General features: G+C 49.7%; 2 protein-coding genes across 51 annotated transcripts in view; both read right to left on the bottom strand.

Moving 5' to 3' along the window:
* CFAP53 (cilia and flagella associated protein 53) overlaps positions 1–2806 on the bottom strand; it is a 36523-nt gene extending 33717 nt beyond the window's left edge. Inside the window, exon 1 of the mRNA XM_078060350.1 lies at positions 2674–2806. Coding sequence (XP_077916476.1) covers positions 2674–2742 — 69 coding nt within the window. The 5' untranslated portion in view covers positions 2743–2806. The remainder of the gene's footprint in view (positions 1–2673) is intronic.
* MBD1 (methyl-CpG binding domain protein 1) lies at positions 718–17370 on the bottom strand. Of its 50 annotated transcripts, XR_013443309.1 has the most exons (19): positions 17196–17329; positions 15637–15771; positions 13117–13231; positions 12859–13025; positions 12690–12772; positions 12485–12525; positions 11967–12113; positions 11734–11862; positions 11481–11555; positions 11228–11347; positions 11076–11144; positions 10341–10508; positions 9683–9982; positions 9446–9589; positions 8976–9110; positions 8828–8889; positions 5602–5896; positions 3901–4114; positions 718–3007 (listed from the first exon to the last, which is right to left on the bottom strand). XR_013443309.1 is itself a non-coding variant. In XM_078060328.1 (18 exons), exons 2-17 carry the CDS (start codon positions 15744–15746, stop codon positions 7613–7615), a joined length of 1905 nt encoding a protein of 634 aa, XP_077916454.1. In that variant the 5' UTR covers positions 15747–15771; positions 17196–17329; the 3' UTR covers positions 3829–4114; positions 7581–7612. The 50 variants fall into 50 exon arrangements, 48 of the variants coding, with proteins under 48 accessions (XP_077916454.1, XP_077916444.1, XP_077916457.1 ...); XR_013443308.1 differs by lacking the exon at positions 718–3007 and having other exon boundaries at positions 3829–4114; XM_078060328.1 differs by lacking the exons at positions 718–3007; positions 5602–5896 and adding an exon at positions 7581–7652 and having other exon boundaries at positions 3829–4114.
* Positions 17371–17903: the final 533 nt, after the last annotated feature.

The following is a 17903-nucleotide window of genomic DNA, read 5'->3' as shown; positions in this document are numbered from 1 at the left end:
TGGTAAAGGAGTCTCCTAGAAAAGAAAGAAAATCAACATTTGTAGATAGCCTGATGAAAAGATTCAAGGTACACATACAGGTACCTAGATTTAGCTGAACAAGATAAGATAGGGCTGAGGTGGATTGGAAACAGATGATGTTGGGGGTTATATCATGGTAGGTAGCTAATCCATATCAGAATTATTTAGAGCCTAGAGCCACTTAATTAACAAACTACTGTTCTCTAATATGTATGGCATTGTATGAATGAAGATTCAGTGATAACGAAGTGGAAAAGGGTCAAGACTACACCTTGTTCAGGATACACACAGGAATTCAGGTTCCCAGTAGACATATGGGCTGAGAACCAAGCACCAAGGTCATCAAGAATCAATTGTCTTGAGTTGTCAGAGCAGGAACCTGGTTCTGAGGTACATTTTGACTGAAAAGATGAATGAGGGTGAGGGTGGTAAGAAATATCCTGAGTAGTAGCCAGGCGTCAGGAACCCCTTCAAAGCTTGGGGTATCCTGTATAGGACTCTGTGGTCAGGAAGGGCCCAGTGTCTGGAGGAGTAAGATCTGAACTGGAGTTCTCTAACAACAAGGTGATACCAATCCATGCACAGTCTCAGTATTACTCGAAATCCACACTGTTTAACAGAAATATAATGTAAAACAGATCCATAGTTTAACATTTTCTAGTAGCTGCATTTTAGAAAGTAAAAAGAAACAGGAAGTTAATTTTAATAATATGTTTTATTTAACCAATATATTCAAAATATTGTCATTTCAACATGTGACTCTAGGCACATTTCAAGTGCTCAAAAGCCATGTATGGCTAGTGGCTACCATATTGGACACTGCGACTCTAAACCATGCTAAAGGCAGGAGAACATAGGATTTAATCACTACCTTGTGTTTCCAAGGTCACTGAAGGCTCTGTCACTGTAACATGTTAAATTACAGTTTCTAATGAGAGAGTTTACAGTTTATATGTCTTAAAGAACAGTATTTTACAGTCTAGGTTTAATTCTGGCCTCTACCCATAACAACTGTGTGATTTTAAACAAGGTACATGAATCTCTTTGAATCTCAGTTTTCTCAACTGTCAAAATGAGCAAAATAAATGTGCTCCTAAAAAACTATTTTGAGAATTAAATAACTGGGTCCCTAAGCAGCACTCACCACGTAACTGCTCCTTTAGTTCTCTGTTACTTCAGACGTTACATCATTTATTGCTTTCTCCTGGAGGAATTGTTTAGCATCAAGTCTCATCTCTGGTGGCTTTAATTCTTCCCTCACCGCAACGCTGCTATCTCTAACATCCATACTTCTTATCACACTCTGACATCTGAGATGCACAACGCTGACTTTTCCCTTTTCCTCTTTATTCTTCTATAAGCTCAAAGTATTCAGTTGGCCTGCTTCTCTGGTTTGGTGGTAATTTTTTTTTTTTTTTCATGTTCCTTATTTGTTCCCAACACAAGTAATGGCACTCGAACAATAGCCCAGTCCCTGAGCTCTGTGTTGGGATACAGAACCCAAAGTAGATCAGTTTCTGTCCTTTATGAAATCTGTCTATAATTACCACCTTGAACCCTACAATCTGTAGAAGCCTCCAATGTACTGATTTCCAGACCCAGAACCTATACAGTCCTCGGACCCAGAGAAGAGGGAGTAGGTCTGTAAGTGGACTGAGAATTGCTATGTGCACTGTGGTGCATAATAAAACTGCATCCTTCATTATTCCTGATATTTCTTCCACAAAGTACCATCACAGACATATAGCACATGATTATCTACCATGTTAGCCTTTAATGGTTTATGCATGAACAAATTGTTTCTGCAATTAGATAATAAGCAACAGGAAGGCAGGGATCAGACTTTTAATGAAGAATAAACCTCCCAGGGTCATTGTATTTACCCCTGTATCTCCCACAGTGCTGTGGACACAGCAGGGGCTCAAGTAATACCTCTATAATTGCCTAATTACACATGAAGGTTTTCTAGCCTGTAGAAACTTGTAGGAACAAAGGAATCTAGGTGCATTGACCAAGTGTCTGGGGTTCTGAGCAAAACCCATCAAATTCTGCAGCACACAGCATTCTCCTGGCCTACCACCACCCCAGCCTTAGAGGCAACCAACTGTCCTATTGCCAGGCCTGCAGGGACACTTCTGTTACAGTTGAGTTGGCACAGGAAGGTCACTGTAACTGCTCACAACCCCTCACAGCCCAATCCCCCTTTCATATACGATTTCCCTGGGAATGCAGGACCAGCCCAAGATTCAGACACAGCTGAATCACCACCAGCCAAGACCCGATTTCCTGCCCTGCCCCAGCCCAGCACGCTTTGTGTGACAGCCATGCCACATCACAAGGGGACAGACCTCCTTTGGGTGTCTTGGAGACTGAAAACTCTCAGTATCCCAAGTGGTGATTCTACAAATACAGAATCTAAATATAACTGGTGTGAGGTGGGGGTGGGGGGGTGGGGGGTGGGGGGTTGAGGAACAGAGTACAGGAACTAGGTGAACGGCCTTATCCTTCCTTCCTTTCAAAATTCAACCCACCGCACAAGGCACCTGCTCCCCTTGAGAGAGCCGCAGCTGGGGCCAGGTCGGGCTCGGCTAGGCCTGGAGTGCAGGGAGATGCAGAAAGCAGTAGGGTCCCGCACACACATCCCGTGCTTACCACGATCACCACTTTGGGAGTGGGGCCCTTAACCTCCCGCTGTACGATGCCAAACCGCTGGCTGTACATTTTCGAGTCCCTCGGGATGGGGGCGGCGTCCGCCGCGGTTTCCCAACAGTGGAGACCTGCGGGACCAGCTTCCGCAATGCAGAGGTCTGGTTGCCATGGTGCGCCCTGCAGGGTGAGGGGCAGGTGGGAGGGGCCGAAGTCGGTCCCGTCACCATGGTGACCATAGACGCCGGTGCTCGCAACTTCCTCCCGGAGCCGAGGAGCTGAGTCTGCGCGGTCCTCACCCCGCCCTTGGCCAGGCCTCCGGCGACCGCGCTCCCTTCCTCTAGGGTTCATCAGAATAGCAGAAATAAGCCTCCTTAACCCGAAGTGAAGGCGAAGATCTAATTACATTCCATTGACTTTGCTATTTATATCCTGTAATCAGCTTAAAAGCATGAGAAAAGTTAGTGGATACTCTGTGGGAAGGTTAAATGTTGCGGGCATTTTTAGGTGAATCTTGATGATGGTAATAATCATCCCATGACAACCACCTTATATTTGTGTAGTTCTTTACGGTAATTTGCAAGGTATTTTCACACATAAAACCTTTGGACCTCACAAATGTCTTACAGGGTTTATGGAACAGCAGGTATTATTATCCTCATTTTCCAGCTAAGACAAGGCCTAGAGAGCCTGTCTTGTCAGCCCACCCAAACCAGTAATGATAAATCTGTTACTAGCATCTTCCTACTGCACTGGGCAGAAACCACAGCTGACTCGGGGTACCCTAGGATGGGGGACAGATCAGATGGCCTAAGAGGGCAATGACATGACCTGGCTGGGCAAAATAAAGACCAAGAGTCTGAGGTACGGTTCACAGTAAACCAGGGTGAGGACATGGATGGGAAGCGCAGGTAATGAGGCCCTGAGAATCCGTATCTGAGGGCAACAGGCAACACAGCTCAGGGAACCTAGAAGGAGCCCTACGCACAGGTGGAGCCCACAGCTGTACTTCAGTCAAGAGCAAGGTGGTAGTAACTAAGAGCCAATTAAGAATGACGCTTTGGTACTCTTCTAAAGTGGGGGCGAGCACAGAACACTAGAGCATAGAAAAAAATCAGAACCTTGTCAGTCACTGACATCTAACAATAACCAAAGTACAACTATTGTGTAGACCGTCGCAAGGCCGCAATTTACTGTAAATTAGCATTCCTTAATCATTTGTAATCCACCCACTTCGGATTTTGTATGCGGTACGTTTCTAGATTTGGATTCCATTTCCTGAATTGCTGGTTCAGCTTTTCAGCCACAAAATAATGTCTCTTTTTTCTCTTTTTAATAATCTCTTTTAATAATTCTCATTTTGTCTTTTTTCTCCTATAATGCTTCTTCTTTCAATTGCAGTTCGGTAAAATACTCATTTTCATTTACTGCTAAGAGTTTACGTAGCCTGAAACAAACAAAAAAGAAAGAAATTAGAGGTCGTCTCGGTTCCCTGGACAGAGTCCTGAGGGTCAGTTCCTTGATCTTCGAGTCCCACGGGCGACTGGCCCGCTGGATGGTCTGTGTGGAACCACCCCTCACACCACACCCTTGGGAAAGAAGGGAGGCAATGAAAAAGCCCTCAGTCAGGCGCGGGGTTTGGGAAAAGCAGCAGAGATACAGGAGAGCCAGTCGGGCACCCCAGAGGTCGTACAGCCCGCAGGATCCCGTCGAAATGAGTTCGGTGACGGGGGAAGCCGACCCCTGGCGACACTTTGCTGCCCTCGAACGTCCCAGCGTCGGTCCAGAGCTCGTCGTGCTGCACCCTTACCCCCGGCGTGCCCCGTAACTTAACTCCAGTTCGGTTTTGCCTGTTTTACCACTACGTGAAGAAGAGTCGGCTTTCCTCCCAGCCCGGCCAAGGATTGGTGTCTCAGCCGGGCGGAGGCCACGCCCCCGAGCCGCCCCGGCCAGGGGTGAGGGGCTGCGTCTCCCGAGAGCGGTGGTGGGCTGACCGCGGCCCCGGCGCCCCCTGGCGGGCCTATTCGGAGGGTGGAGGGGCGGGGCCGGGACCAGCGCCCCGCACGGTGAGCCTCTGCCTTCAGCCAAGCCCCAAGGCCTGGAGAAGCGATTGGCCCAAGGCCCTTGGACAGAACCTGACCCTGATCTTGCCACCCACCATCCCACTTTCTCAGAGTCAACACTGTTACCACCATCAAGACACTCCCCAAAGAAACACTGAATATATGAAACAGTAAACGGGACAATAAAAATCATTTTAAAATAATTTTAAAATAGAACAGCTCAGAGATAGAAACTATTTATATTATTTCCAATTCCTATTGTGCCCCAACAAGGTTCACACAAGGGCTGTCCTCCCGACAGTTTCCTGAATTCTATATTTTCACCATTAAATTCCATGATAAAGTTGGATATCCATTCACCATTTGTAATACATACTGATGTATTTAATAAAATTGCATGGACTCTATCTTTTTCATTCCTGTATCCCAGGATCAAGTACAGTGCCTACCATGGGCCAGGTTCTCATTACTTGAATGAATGACACAAAAATAGCCGAGACCAGCCAGTTTTTTTCTGGGTGGGCTTGACAGTATTTCTGTACTTGCTGGGGTCACCATGAAATCCATGGTCTTCAGCTTTGCATTTCCAGCAACGTAGCTTTATCAAGTTATCCTCGGGTGAGCAGTGAGACCCTTGGGAGCTGATTCATGGCAGGGTGGCTTTGTAATGAGTCACCTTGACTAGGCTACGTTTCCCAGCACTCCCTTCCCCGTATGCTTCCGGTTAGGATGGGCCACAAGAGACATTTTGCATGGTAACTGGAGGACAGAAGTGAAGCAGCAGCATACTGTTTTTACGCTCGGAAGACTGGTGCAGGCGCACCAGGCACTGTTGCAGTTCACACATGTTGTCACTTATCTGCTGGCTCACCTCGTTGGTGTGGGGCAGCAGTCAGGCCTGCAGTCAGGCCTGCAGCTGCTCCACTTTCCCTGGGATCTTCCTTCAGCTTCTCTAATTCCTGGGCAGGATGAGTATTTAACTCTGTGATGAAGGGCACCAGCTTCTTCTGCAGGACACCCACATCATCGAAGTTGGAGGTGCTGAGACACCGACATGGGTTCTAGGCCATCCTCGCCGGTTCCAGCTCTTGCTCGTGCGCGCCAAAGTGTCCTCCGTCTCCCACACTTTACATCCATCTTCCCTTCCCGATTGCCTGCCCTGCAGACTTCAAGCTCCAGCATTAGATGCAAAGACAACAGCCTTACAGAGACTGTTTACTCAGCTCCCACTACTGCATAAGCTCAAATCCCTATTAAGTCCCTTAAAATATACATATACATATATATACACACATATATATACATATATATATATATATAAAATCTTTGTATTAGTGGTGCTGCTTTTCTGATTGTACTGTGATACACGCTGTAACCAGACTCTTAGGAGTCTGAATGCCAATCAAATAAATTTCATATAAGACATCACAGAATACTAGAGTTGGGTGGCTGGGTCCTGGGAAGAACAAAACAATACCAGAAAATTACCCAGTCTTGTCTCTGGCTCAAGAAGGTAAAGCAAAGGAAAGAGCAGAGAGGGTAGCAGAAAGGGTTAACAGTGGGGAAATGTCTAATCTACATCTGAATTATCTAAAGCTGCAGGGCCTGGACTAGACTAAGGCGGGGGAGATACAAAGGCTACAGAATTTAAGGAGGCATGCACTCAGTCACAGCCCTGTAAAGCTGGCTACGTAAGGAACCACAGGTCTGAACTTTTTGGCACTTCATGAAGAACGGGGAAGTGAGGTGGGACTGCGTCAAGACCGGCCCTTATGTAGGACGTGAAGCAGGAACTCGGACCCCTAGTAGAGAGGGGCCAAGGGCAGGAACCAAGCACAAAAGTCATCAACGGGCAGGGGAGGCAAGCTGTCAGCAAACCAGGCTGGCAGCTTTACTTCTGAAGACTGCTTTGGCTGAGGAGAATGAGGGCAACAAGCAAAATGGACAGTGACCCCTGGGGAAGGACGTCTGTTAGTGTTTGAGGAATATTATGCAACACCTAAGGCCTCAAAAGAACCCAGTCTCTTGAATGCATGAGTGCTGTGACAAGGTGACCAAATCCACACAGCCTTGGCACTCCCTAAACCACGCTAGAGGCAGCAGCGTAAGCGATTTGTTCTGTTTAGGGTAATCCACTTTGTTTTCAAGGTCACTGGAAACTTCTGTTACTATAATATTACACATTATTGGATATAGGATTACAGCTTACAGTTTGGTGGCTTAAAGAACAAGGTTTTTACAACCTGGGGTTTTTTTCTAGGCTTACTGGTATTAGCTGTCTGACACTGGACAAGTTATTTAATTTCTTTGAGTCTTGTTTTCCCATTTTGCAAAAATGGGCAAAAACTATTGTCTTCCTAAAAAGATTGGAGAACTAAATAAATTATATCAGTAGGAGGAACTAACCAAATAGAGTTCCTTTCCTCGTTTATTCACATTACACTTTCCAATGCTGTCTCTCTGAGAAAATGGAAATGTTCAGAAACACCGCCAGGTCTCATCCAGAAGCCATTGAAAGATTATTCATGAAGATGGCTTGTATAGGCTGTTTTGTGGTGGCTTTTACATCCCCTCTCCACCCCAGATCCCCTACCTGTAATATCCACACTTCTTATCACAGTCAAGCTCCCGGGATTTGCACCAGTTGGGAGCAGATGCAACAACTTTCTATTCTTTCTCTTCCTTTCCTGCTTACTTCCGCTATAAGCTCAAAGTACTGAATAGGCCTGCTTCTCTGGTTTGGTGGTAGGTTTTTCCAGTTCCTATTGAATCCTACATAAGCCCCTCGGTCTACGGTCCAGCCTCTGAGTAGATCAGTGTTCTCTCATAAAGCCAGTCTTTAAATATCACCTTGAATCCTACAGTCTGCAGAAGCCTCCAGTCTACTGCTTTCTAGCTCCAGGTTTTTTAAGGTCCTTGGACCTAGAGAAGAGGGAGCAGGTCTGTATGTTGAATGAAGTTCGCTCTTTGCAAAATGGAGCATCACAAAACCATTTCCTAGTATTCTGTGCCCACCATCCATTTCCCCATAATTATCCCTTATCTCTCTTCTCACTTTTAAAATATTCCATTACAAACAAGGTAACACATCATTACCTTCTCTGTTAACATGTAATGATATCACACATAGGGAAACTGTTTCCTCACTTAGATGATAAGTTCCCTGAAGGCAGGAATCCGTGTCTCCTGAAGGATAAGCCTTCCAGGGTCATTGTATTCACCACTGTATCTCTCACACTGCAGAGTACCCAGCAGGTACTCAGTCAGTACCTCTGTAATTGCCCAAGGCAGATGAAGGAGTTTCTGGCCTGCAGAAACTAGTTTGTGGGAACAAAGGAATCCAGGTGCCTAGGCCAACAATTTATGTTGCCTGTGTCTGGGGCTGTGTGCACAGCCTGTGAACATTCTGCAGGAGGTAGCATTCCCATCCTCCTCCCGCCAGCCCTGTCTTTAGGGGCAGCTATCCTTCATCCTATTGCCAGGCCTGCACGGACAGTTCTATGGAGCAGCTAAAACTGTTAATAACCTCAACAGGCTCAGGAAAAGCTCAAGAAACACAGCCCAACCCCATCCACAAAGGATGTTCTAGGAGGTGGAGGACTAGCCTGAGATTGCGCAGTTGCATGTGGACCCAGATCAGAGCCATCTCAGGGCCCAGATCTCCTGCCCACCCACCACTGTCCAGCCCACCTGTCATCTATTCGAGACTCCAGAGGCCTTCAAGACCCCAAATGATGATTCTCTAAATAAGAATTTATATATTAAACCTGACCCCTTCTGGATTTTCTTAGGAAGATGTGGACCAGGCTTTTACAATTTTCTTTCAAATCTCATCACAAGGAATCAAGTCCTCACCCTCCACTGACCCCTGTCCCTCCACCCACCCCCCCACACATACCCAAGGAAAGTCCTGACCTAAATCTCAGGAGAAATTTCTAAGGTCCTGCACATAACCCCTCACTGATCATGATCAATGCAGTGATATGAGCCTTTACCTCCCACTGCATCATACCAAATTGCTGACTCTACTTGTAAAACTCAGAGCCCACATCTGACCAGCACCAACCCCATACCACCCCTCACTGTGCGGGGCACACCTTGGCAACCAGACTGCTGTGTCCCGGAGGCGGGTTCCACCCAGGCTGAAAATCTCGGTGATCTGGGGAAGAATTAATATCATGGGTCATCATGGCCAACAGGGCTAAAGCAGGCTCAGGGCAGGGTGAAGCACCCCCCAGCACTGACCACGGGTGTGCCAGCCCCTCCTGCCTCCTCCTCTGGTGCCGAGTCGGAGGCGGAGTCATCCTTGCTCTCTTCCTCCTTGTCCTCCTCAGGGTCCAGTGGCTCTTGTTTCACAGGTGGCAGGCCTGGGTCTACTGCCTGGGAGAGGTGGGAAACAGGCAGCAGTCAGAAGGGCAGGGTTGGCCTGAGGAAAGAGTCTCTTATCAACCAACCTGTCAGTGTGCTGACAAATCCCACTTCCATCACACTTCAGCCCAGAAAATCCATCTCTCAGCCTACAAACCTTTCCCATTCCTCAGAGAATTCCATTTTTCTGTTAGCTGGACAGCAAAGCAGGCAAAGTTAGTTGCCTGGGGAAGGTGGGGCACGTGCCAGACAGGTGGGGTAATTTTATGGTGAGGCTGCAATCAGCACATCTATTGCTCTGCTCAAAGAACCACCATCATTCTGCTCACAGACTACCCATCACTGACCCCCACCTTGCTGGGGCAGCCAGACAGCAATACAGGAGAAGTCAGGATGGCTGTGCCCGGTGTCCAGTCTTCCTGGGCATCCGCCTTCTCTTGCTTCACCTGGGGTAAGGCCACAACCCAACTCAGGCCAGGGCACTGGGCCTCCTGTGTGAAGGAGGATTGCAGCAGACTTGGTCCCAGCTTCCTGGCACAAGGCTGGGTAGGGCTGGGAAGGGCAGGATAAGATAGGACCCTCACCTGCAACAGGGCTTCTGTGGAAGCTGCAGCAGGGCCAGGCACCTGCACAGGACTGCTTGCACCTTCCCGTAAGAACACAAGGTCGGTGCCAGGTGGGGGTAGCACAAAGCCACTGCCTGTTTCCTGTTTCATTGGAGTCTGGGCACGGCCTGATCGGGCTGTGGGTGTGGTCAAGGAGGTCTTCAGTATCTGCCCCAGACGGGGCCGTCGAGTAGAGCCAGGTCTCTTTCGACGAGAGTAAGGTGGGGGCGGCCCTGCCCCATCCTCAGATCCTGCCCAGACACTAGGCAGCAGACGCTTCTGAAGAAAGACAGGGTGTTATGGCCATCTGGTGCAGTGACCAACTCCACCACCCTGTCCTGATCAATGCGCCTGTTAAGCCCCATTAATTCCAGCACAGAACCTGCTTACATAGGAGGCCCTCATCGTTGAGCCTACTGGTCTCCTGTTAGCAATGCCAGTGCCACCCAGATTCTTCATTTGCCCCAGCACAATGCTGGCTAATCTTTGGCTGAACCTACTGCCCTGCCCACTCCTCTGAAGATGCACAACCCATCTGGCCTGCCCCACCCACCTACCAGGCCTACCCACCACTCCCAGGCACTGAGCGCCCTGGATCAACTTGTCCCACCTGCCTGACCCTTCCTGCCCCACCCACCATGGCAAACTGCAGGCATTGGCGCCAACGACACTTCTGACGCTTCTGGTTGCTGCCCCCAAATTTGGGCTTGTCACAGCAGAAGTCGCAGTGGCCACAGTCCATCCGGCGTAGGCAGGCTGCACAGGCCCCACACTTGCGGTTCTGCCGACGATTCGTGTAAGGCTGCTGGGGGACAGGCAAAAAGAGCGTTGCTATTACTGGCACTATTCCAATGCTGCTCCTGTTGCTCCTTCACTAGCCTCGCCAGAGGGAAGCAGCTGTGCACTGGGCTTGGTCACACCTCAGCATCTGCTAGTCCAACACCAGGCACTATCATTGTATCGGACAGTGCCCGATACCATCAGGCACTCCAACACCGTATCCGTCACGTCATCTGCTAGACCAGTGGCTACCAAAGTCTTTGACCCCCACCTTCAGCAGAATTTTGCTGACCCTCTATAGTTGCCTCCATCGTGCCTGCTGTATCTGCTCAACCTATGTGAACTCTTCTCACTACGCTGACGCTTCCTCTATTAGCCCCACCAGCGCACTGACTCATCTGACGTTAGGTACTGTTGCTGCACCTGTCCATCCCATATTAGTCCCTCCCCCATTGTCTGTTCACCCCCTACTAGTACCCATTACTCTGTCTTGCTGTTCCCCTATTAGGCCCACTGCAGCAGCTGCTTCTTTGGGCTTAACCAAGTGCCCTGGGAGGATCTAGGTTTGTCCATGTAGGGTAGGGCCACTCACTAGCTCGTCCTCGTCTACACAGTAATAGATGAACTCGGCAGGTGGCGAGGGGGCCAGGGCTCTGGGGTGCTGCAGAGGCAAATGGGGTGGGGTCAGGGCAGGTACTGGGTAAGGTTAGGGTTGTGCCTTCCCCCTGCCCACCAGGGCCTCACCAGCTCTGGGGACTCTGGAGGCTGTGATGGGGGAACTGGAGGCAGTGGCTGGGCTCGCGGGGGGCGCCGCCGAGCAGCCATCTTGGAGTCACAGCCTCCTCTGCGGCGGCTACGTTTACCCTGGGAGAAAGCCAGAAGAGCAGTTTAGGCTTGGTGGCACCAAGCAGACACAGGACCTACCCCCCAAACCCCCAAGAGACGTGCAGAAAGCATGCATGGGACAGGCAGGCAGAGTGTGGGGTGCGGCACTCACAGCAGGGGGAGCCACAGCTAGGGGAGGGCGTCGTTGACATCGCTGATGGTGGCGACGGAGACGGTGGGCAAGGTGCTGGCAGACAGGGGCAGGTAGGTGGGACCAGGGAGTTGAGCATGGGGCGAGGGAGAAAAGAAGACATGAGGTGGGCAAGGCTGGGAGGAAGCAGCAGCAGCAGTAGCAACTTTAACAGCAGAATGAGTTCTGCCCCAGCCCTGGCCCCAACAGTGTTGGCCCCTCCAGCCTGACTCACCCGTAAGCAGCGCCGCTGGACACACCTCCACTGGCGCCTGAGACCAGGGCGGGGAGGGCGAAGGCAGACTCGACAACGGCCACAGTCCTCTCGGGTCTGACAGCCCCGGCACACTCCACACCCTCGGCTCTGTTGGGGGGATTGGAGGGGGCAGAGGCATGATGCATGGGGCCAAGGCTATGAGAGCCAGGGGCCAGGGTGAGCCATGGGCCTACCCTACCTGCCCAACTCACCCTTTCCACAATCCGGAGGCACCGTCTCTGCTCACACTTGCAGAACAGCCCCGAGGCCACATCATGGGGCAACTGCAGAAGGCAGGTGGAGCAGGCCCCGCAGTCCTCGGTTACCCGGCAGGCCGCGCACTCCCCGCAGCCCACACGCTGCCAGGAATGGGTGGGGCGAGGTCACAGGCCCAAACTGAGTTGCTCCAGATGCGCTGCCCCTTACATGTCTGTTATTAGCCCCCACTGCCATGTCTAGTAGTCCACCACTTGCCTCATCACTGTATCTGACAACTACTGATTAGCTGCCATCAGAGGCGATCCCCAATGTCTACCAGTGCCCCGTTAACCTCATCGCTGAATCTACTGACACCCCATTAACCCATTACTGTCTGTTGACCAAAGCTAGCTCCCTACAAAATGACTCTGACACCCTGTGGATCCATCACCATTCCTTCAGATCCTCCATAAGCCCCCATCACATCCTGCTCCCACCGCACACTTGTGAGGAGGAGGCAGGTCGTGCTTACCTTAAACATCCTTTGCTCCCGGTTGAAAGCAATTCTCTGTGCTGGAGAGGGAAAAAGAGAAGTGGACAAGAAGCATCAGATATCTAACCTCACCCACTGCTGCTGCCCTGATGTCCACCATTCAACCTCTAGCCCGACAGTGGTGTCCTAACCTGACATCAGACCTGCTCCACTCCTGTCTCCCAGGGCCCTGGGGGCCACTCACCTCGGCAGTCCTTGCATAATGTCTTGAGCCGCTGTCTTCGGGTACCATCTCCTGAGAAGCTGATTCCACAGTTCTCACAGCACCTGGGATGGGAAACATGGGTGTGGGGCTCTGACTGCACCCCAGCCACAACCCTCACCCTCTTGGCTCACTTTAGGCCAACACTCACCCAGGAGCAGGGAGTGAAGCTGGGGCTGTGTCGGCATCAGCCTTGGTCTCATCTCTTGGGGCCTCCTTCCTGACCTCACCCTTCTGGGGTCCAACCTGACGTTTCCGAGTCTTGGCTGGTCGTGAAGGCTTCTTCCGCTTCCTGCTAGGGACAGCTAAGGACTGGGGCTGCAGATGAGAGGGAAAGAAGGAAGAGATCAGTGGGTGGGTGTTAGGTGGCTCATTTACCCCTGCCTGGGTACCCAACACTGTGTAGTACCTTGGGGGCTGGATAACACAGAATGCCTTGTTTGAAGTCGAAGAGGGTGAGGTCGCACGCAGGGCCCAGGTATCGGGTCAGCTCAACTTTGCTTCGGATCCTGTCTCCTGTGGGGCTAGGGATGGGCCAGGATGGGTTGGTACCTGGGTGGAGCCACGGCCACTCCACCCACACAACCCTCCCACTGGGCTGGTGAACAGGCTTGCAGGGCTGGCAGGGGATACAGGCGGCAGCTTGGGATTGGCATGTAAGCCCTGACCAGGTCTTACCCCAACTAAGCCTGCATAGCAGAAATACAAAATGTGTACAAATAGCAGTGTATGTGCAAATATAAATAACTAACATAAACATAAATACTCTGTATTTACGACATATGCTACTACTTGCAGTCTACGTAAATAAAAATAAATATGGGTAGAAATACCAGTATCTTTAGTAATATATAAATACATTAGTGTTACGTACTAAACATGTAAAAACGCAAAAAAGAAAACTCTTCAAAAATACACACATATACAAGCACATAAACATAAATACAAATATATACATAAACATACAGATGCAACTACATACAAAACAAAGTAGGAATAACTGATATTGAAAGAATATACTCCACGGGTCTCAAGCATTTCTGCATGTCTTGCAAGAGAGGCACTGATAATCCTTTGTTATGAACTATCTTTTCAAGGATGTTTGTACAGCAAACAGCCTTGGAAGATAAGAGATAAGTTCTCCTTCCAGAGCAGAGGGAAGGCATCCTACTATCCTAACATTATAAAAGATTGGATTCCTTAAGCTCAAGGCTCCTTTCCTACAATCCAATGCATGGGCAGATGCCAGTTAGCCCTCTGCAGGTCACCATATGGGAACTGGTGTTTGGGGAACCGACATGAAAATAATGACATTCTGGATACTGCTGTTACTGTGAGTAATAAACTCTTTCATCTCTGACCCAGGAGTCTCGTATATCCTACCAGCATCCACAAAATTGTGACATACTTGTTATCTTGCCCTAATTAGGATAAAACCTCTAATCTTGTACGGTTCTTGATGACAGCACTTTAAAAGTATAAATTTTGACAGGTTCATACAAGTTGTGATTATGTGGATAAACATACAATTAAGTACAAACACTATCATTTATGATTTTACTATATTTCTCCAGGAAAACAGCAACTTAGATACAAAAAAAAGTTCAGGAAGAATGCAGTAAATTTAATAACTGCATCACTAATATATCCTAAAACACCTTAGATCCTTAAACGTAAATAGTATATAAACACATATATTCACGTATCGATAGCTGATTCTCATTCGTGGTATATTGTATAAAGTCACGTTAAACACTGAATTGGTGAACATAGAACCTCTTCTCCTAGGGAATCTACAGGTTAGCTTCCTGCGAGCCTCAGGTGACATTTCTGTCAACTGATCAATGTGTAACCTTGTTTTATATATGGCCTTTCAATAATTTAAAGCCAGGAGCTTTGGAGTATTGTTATATAGGTACTTTTGACAAGGTCCTTGTAAAATAAGCCACTCTCATCAGGTTTGAAAACCTATCCTTCTACGTGACACTTTTCCCATGTAACACTTAACAGGTATTTTTAAAATTCCTCTGCAAACTCTTGGTCTGCAGAACTACCTTGTATGCAAATTTAACATTTTTCACGATGTATCACCTTTTGAAACATGTGAGCCAGTCAGCACTAGCTGAAATAGGTTTAACATTTTTCTAACCAGGGGTAACACAACCACCAATGTCCCTGGCTTTCAGCTTCTCACTCTGTCCACTACACTTTGTTTTACTGGTTATTATCTTATGGATCTTTAAGTTTAGCCCTTTTCCCACCTTTTCCTTAGCTTCGTTACATACTATAGATGTTACTTTAGCATTTTCCAGAAATTGGAAGTTGGACAAATTAGAAAATTTCCTTTTCTTTTTCTAGATGTACCACATTTTTGATTCATTAACATTGCACTCACACCTAACAGTACAACAACTCACACCTGAAATTTATTTAATGTGTATTTTCTCCTTGTAGCACAGCACATTTTTCTCCTTACAGCCCATTACAGACTTCTTGCACTCAGAACAACAGACAGCACTTCAGCACTATGCTGGGGGCCACTCTAAACACCAAAATCACCAATAAGAAGTACAAAAATGTGAAAAACATGGCACTAAGTAGACCACAAAAAGGACACTTGATTACAGTAAAAGAACTGAATAAGAAAGCCTCATTCAACCTCAGCTGGGAATGCGTGTATCAGGCAGGCAACTTAAATTTTTTGCTGTTCTGTGCATATCTATGAAAGACCGTGAAAGTACAGGGAGTATCGACTTTAATACAAATTCTAGCAAGCAGACAAATGTGCAAATATGGAATCTACAAATAATAAGAATCGAATATATATGCATAATTTTAACCCACCCACAAAATTAAACACACCCCCTGATTTCACCCTGCTTAAGCAGGCTCAGCCTACCCATGACTCTGTCCACAACCCGCCCAGTACCTCTGGTAATAGGTGTCTGAGCGTCCACAGGTGGCACCTGACTTTCGAAAGACCTCACGGCGCTTCCAGCCAGGGCCCAAGGCTGGGCAGTCCAGCCAGTCCTCAGCCATGGGAGCCAAGGGAAGGAGCAGCGGCCTGCAACATGGAGGGGGCAATGAGGAAAACTGAGGCTCTAGGAGAGGACACGTTGTGCCCTAGCCCCACAAACTGCTAGTATTTATTAGTGCTTGTCCAAGACCTGGTGTTTACCAGAGGCAACTGACCAATATAAGAGAAATTCCCCTTTCCCATCTCATTCTTCCCTGTCCTGGGCCCAGAAGCTTGTCATTCCTCCCCCTTCCTGACCTAACAGCCCCATCTTCAACTTAAGAGTCCCGATCTTCAACCCAAAGATCCTCATTCCTTACTCAATGTCCTGATTCCCAATTCTTCCCTGTCCTTGGCCTGAGAGCCCATCACTTCTCCCCTCTGCCAACCTAGGAACCTCTCATTCCTCCCAGGAGACACTCTGTCTTTAACCTACTGGTCCCCACTCCTCCCCTTTGTCACCCTGAAACCTCCATACTCCCCATCCTCAGCCTGAGGGGTCCTAGTCCTCCCACCATCTGCCCCATTCTGCTCATCCTCAGACCAAGGTCCCAGTACTCTACCTCAATGTTCTGACCTCCCATTCACTCTCTTCATTGACCCAGGAGTCCCCAATTTCTCTTTCAGTCTTTTAGCCCTCCCATTCCTTCCCTTTCTGATGTCCTCTCATCACGCTACCTCAGGGCTATTGCCTCAATTTCCTCTGTGTCCTCTGCCAGAAAGCCCCCAGCTTCTCCATCTCTTTACCCTAAATAGCCCCTCACTCCTTCTGTTCCTCAGCCTGAAAGCCTCCTCCTCCCTTATTTTCCCTCTCTGTCAGTGCTCTGAGCCACAAGACCTCACCAATCTCAGTCCCTCAACCTCCTTATTCCTCTCGTCTTCAGCTAAAAAGTTTCTTCATTCCTTCCCTTCAGTGTCCCTTATTCTCCATTCCTCTCATCACCCTGAGATACCCTGACTTCTCCCCTCAGCATTCTGAACCCACCCCTCAATCCTCCCCGTTTTTGTCCCAAGATCAAGCCATCCCTAACTCAGCATTCGGAACCCCTATTTCTTCTCGTTCTCCATGAGTCCCAGTCGCTCCTTTTCAGCATCCCAATGCCCCCATTTCTTCTCGTCATCAACCTGAGAACCCCTCATTTCTCCCTCTCAGCGTTCTGAACCCCCATTTCTCTCCTTAACCTGAGAGGCACCGAGGTCTCCCCTCGGTGGGATGGGGTTCGGATCCTTCCCCATCCCTCTCCGTCCTCGTCCAGACTCCCGACACGTCCACCTGTCAGCGCTCTGAGCCCCATTCCTCCCCGTCCTCAGGCAAAACCTTCCCATTCCTCTCCTTCAATATTCCGACGCCGCCATTCCTCCCACTCATCGGCCTGAGGGCCCTTCATTCCTCTCCGTCAGCGTTCTGAGCCTCAATTCTTTCCCGTCCTACGCCTGAGCGCTCTCCATTTCCACCCCCACAACTGTCTCACCAGCTCGGCACCGGGCCGGTAGCTTCCGCCGCTCTAGGTCCGCGGACCCATGACGAGGGTCCCGCCTGTGACTCCCGCCTTGCCCTGCTCTTCTTCCTCCTCCGCAGACGCTTCCTCTGAAACGGTAGCTGTCGCTGCCGCGGCCGTTCGTTGCTCCCGGAACCGGAAACCCGCTGCCCACTTCTAGGGCCCCGCCCCCGGCAAGACGCCTGCGCGCTAATGCTCCTCCAGCGCTTGCCCTTAGTGGGGAGGACCCCCCGCACCTGCGTGTTCAGTCCCAGAGCAGCGCGCGCCTCTGGCCTGGGCCCTACTGCGCATGCGCCCTGACGTCCAACTACGGCTCGCACCCCTATGGGAGACCTGGAGCGCCGGAGCCCCTCATTTCGCCAACCGGCGCTCTCTCCCCACTCCGCCTGCCTGGCTTCCGCCAGCGCTCTCCCAACCTAAGGGGGCGTGGAGGGTTAGTGTTGGCCCTACGGTGCTCCCCCAGCGGTCTCCACCGGCAGTAACCAGGAGGGAGGGGCGCCGGAGGCTGAGGTCGTGCCGGAGGCCTCCTCTCCCACCTCTCGCCTACGTAGCGCCTGTGCCGTTGGTCCTCCGACCATCTCCCCCAGGACTATTGTGTCCCGCTCTCTCCGCCCCGCCGAACAGTTGCCGGAGCGCGCGGGGACTAGTGCGGCCGCACGCTAACCCCGGCTCCTTCCGCGG

This window comes from Halichoerus grypus, chromosome 13, assembly GCF_964656455.1.
Source record: "Halichoerus grypus chromosome 13, mHalGry1.hap1.1, whole genome shotgun sequence".
Classification (NCBI taxonomy): Eukaryota; Metazoa; Chordata; class Mammalia; order Carnivora; family Phocidae; genus Halichoerus; species Halichoerus grypus.
This window is presented reverse-complemented; position numbering and strand designations above follow the sequence as displayed.

Excerpts from the sequence above, each read along its gene's own strand:
- MBD1 (XM_078060331.1), bottom strand. The coding sequence starts at position 15,746 with ATGGCTGAGGACTGGCTGGACTGCCCAGCCTTGGGCCCTGGCTGGAAG. Across the intron at positions 12,773-12,858 it reads GCTTCACTCCCTGCTCCTGG|GTGCTGTGAGAACTGTGGAA; the intron begins GTGAGTGTTGGC and ends TTCCCATCCCAG. Across the intron at positions 11,145-11,227 it reads CTCCAGAGTCCCCAGAGCTG|CACCCCAGAGCCCTGGCCCC; the intron begins GTGAGGCCCTGG and ends TTGCCTCTGCAG.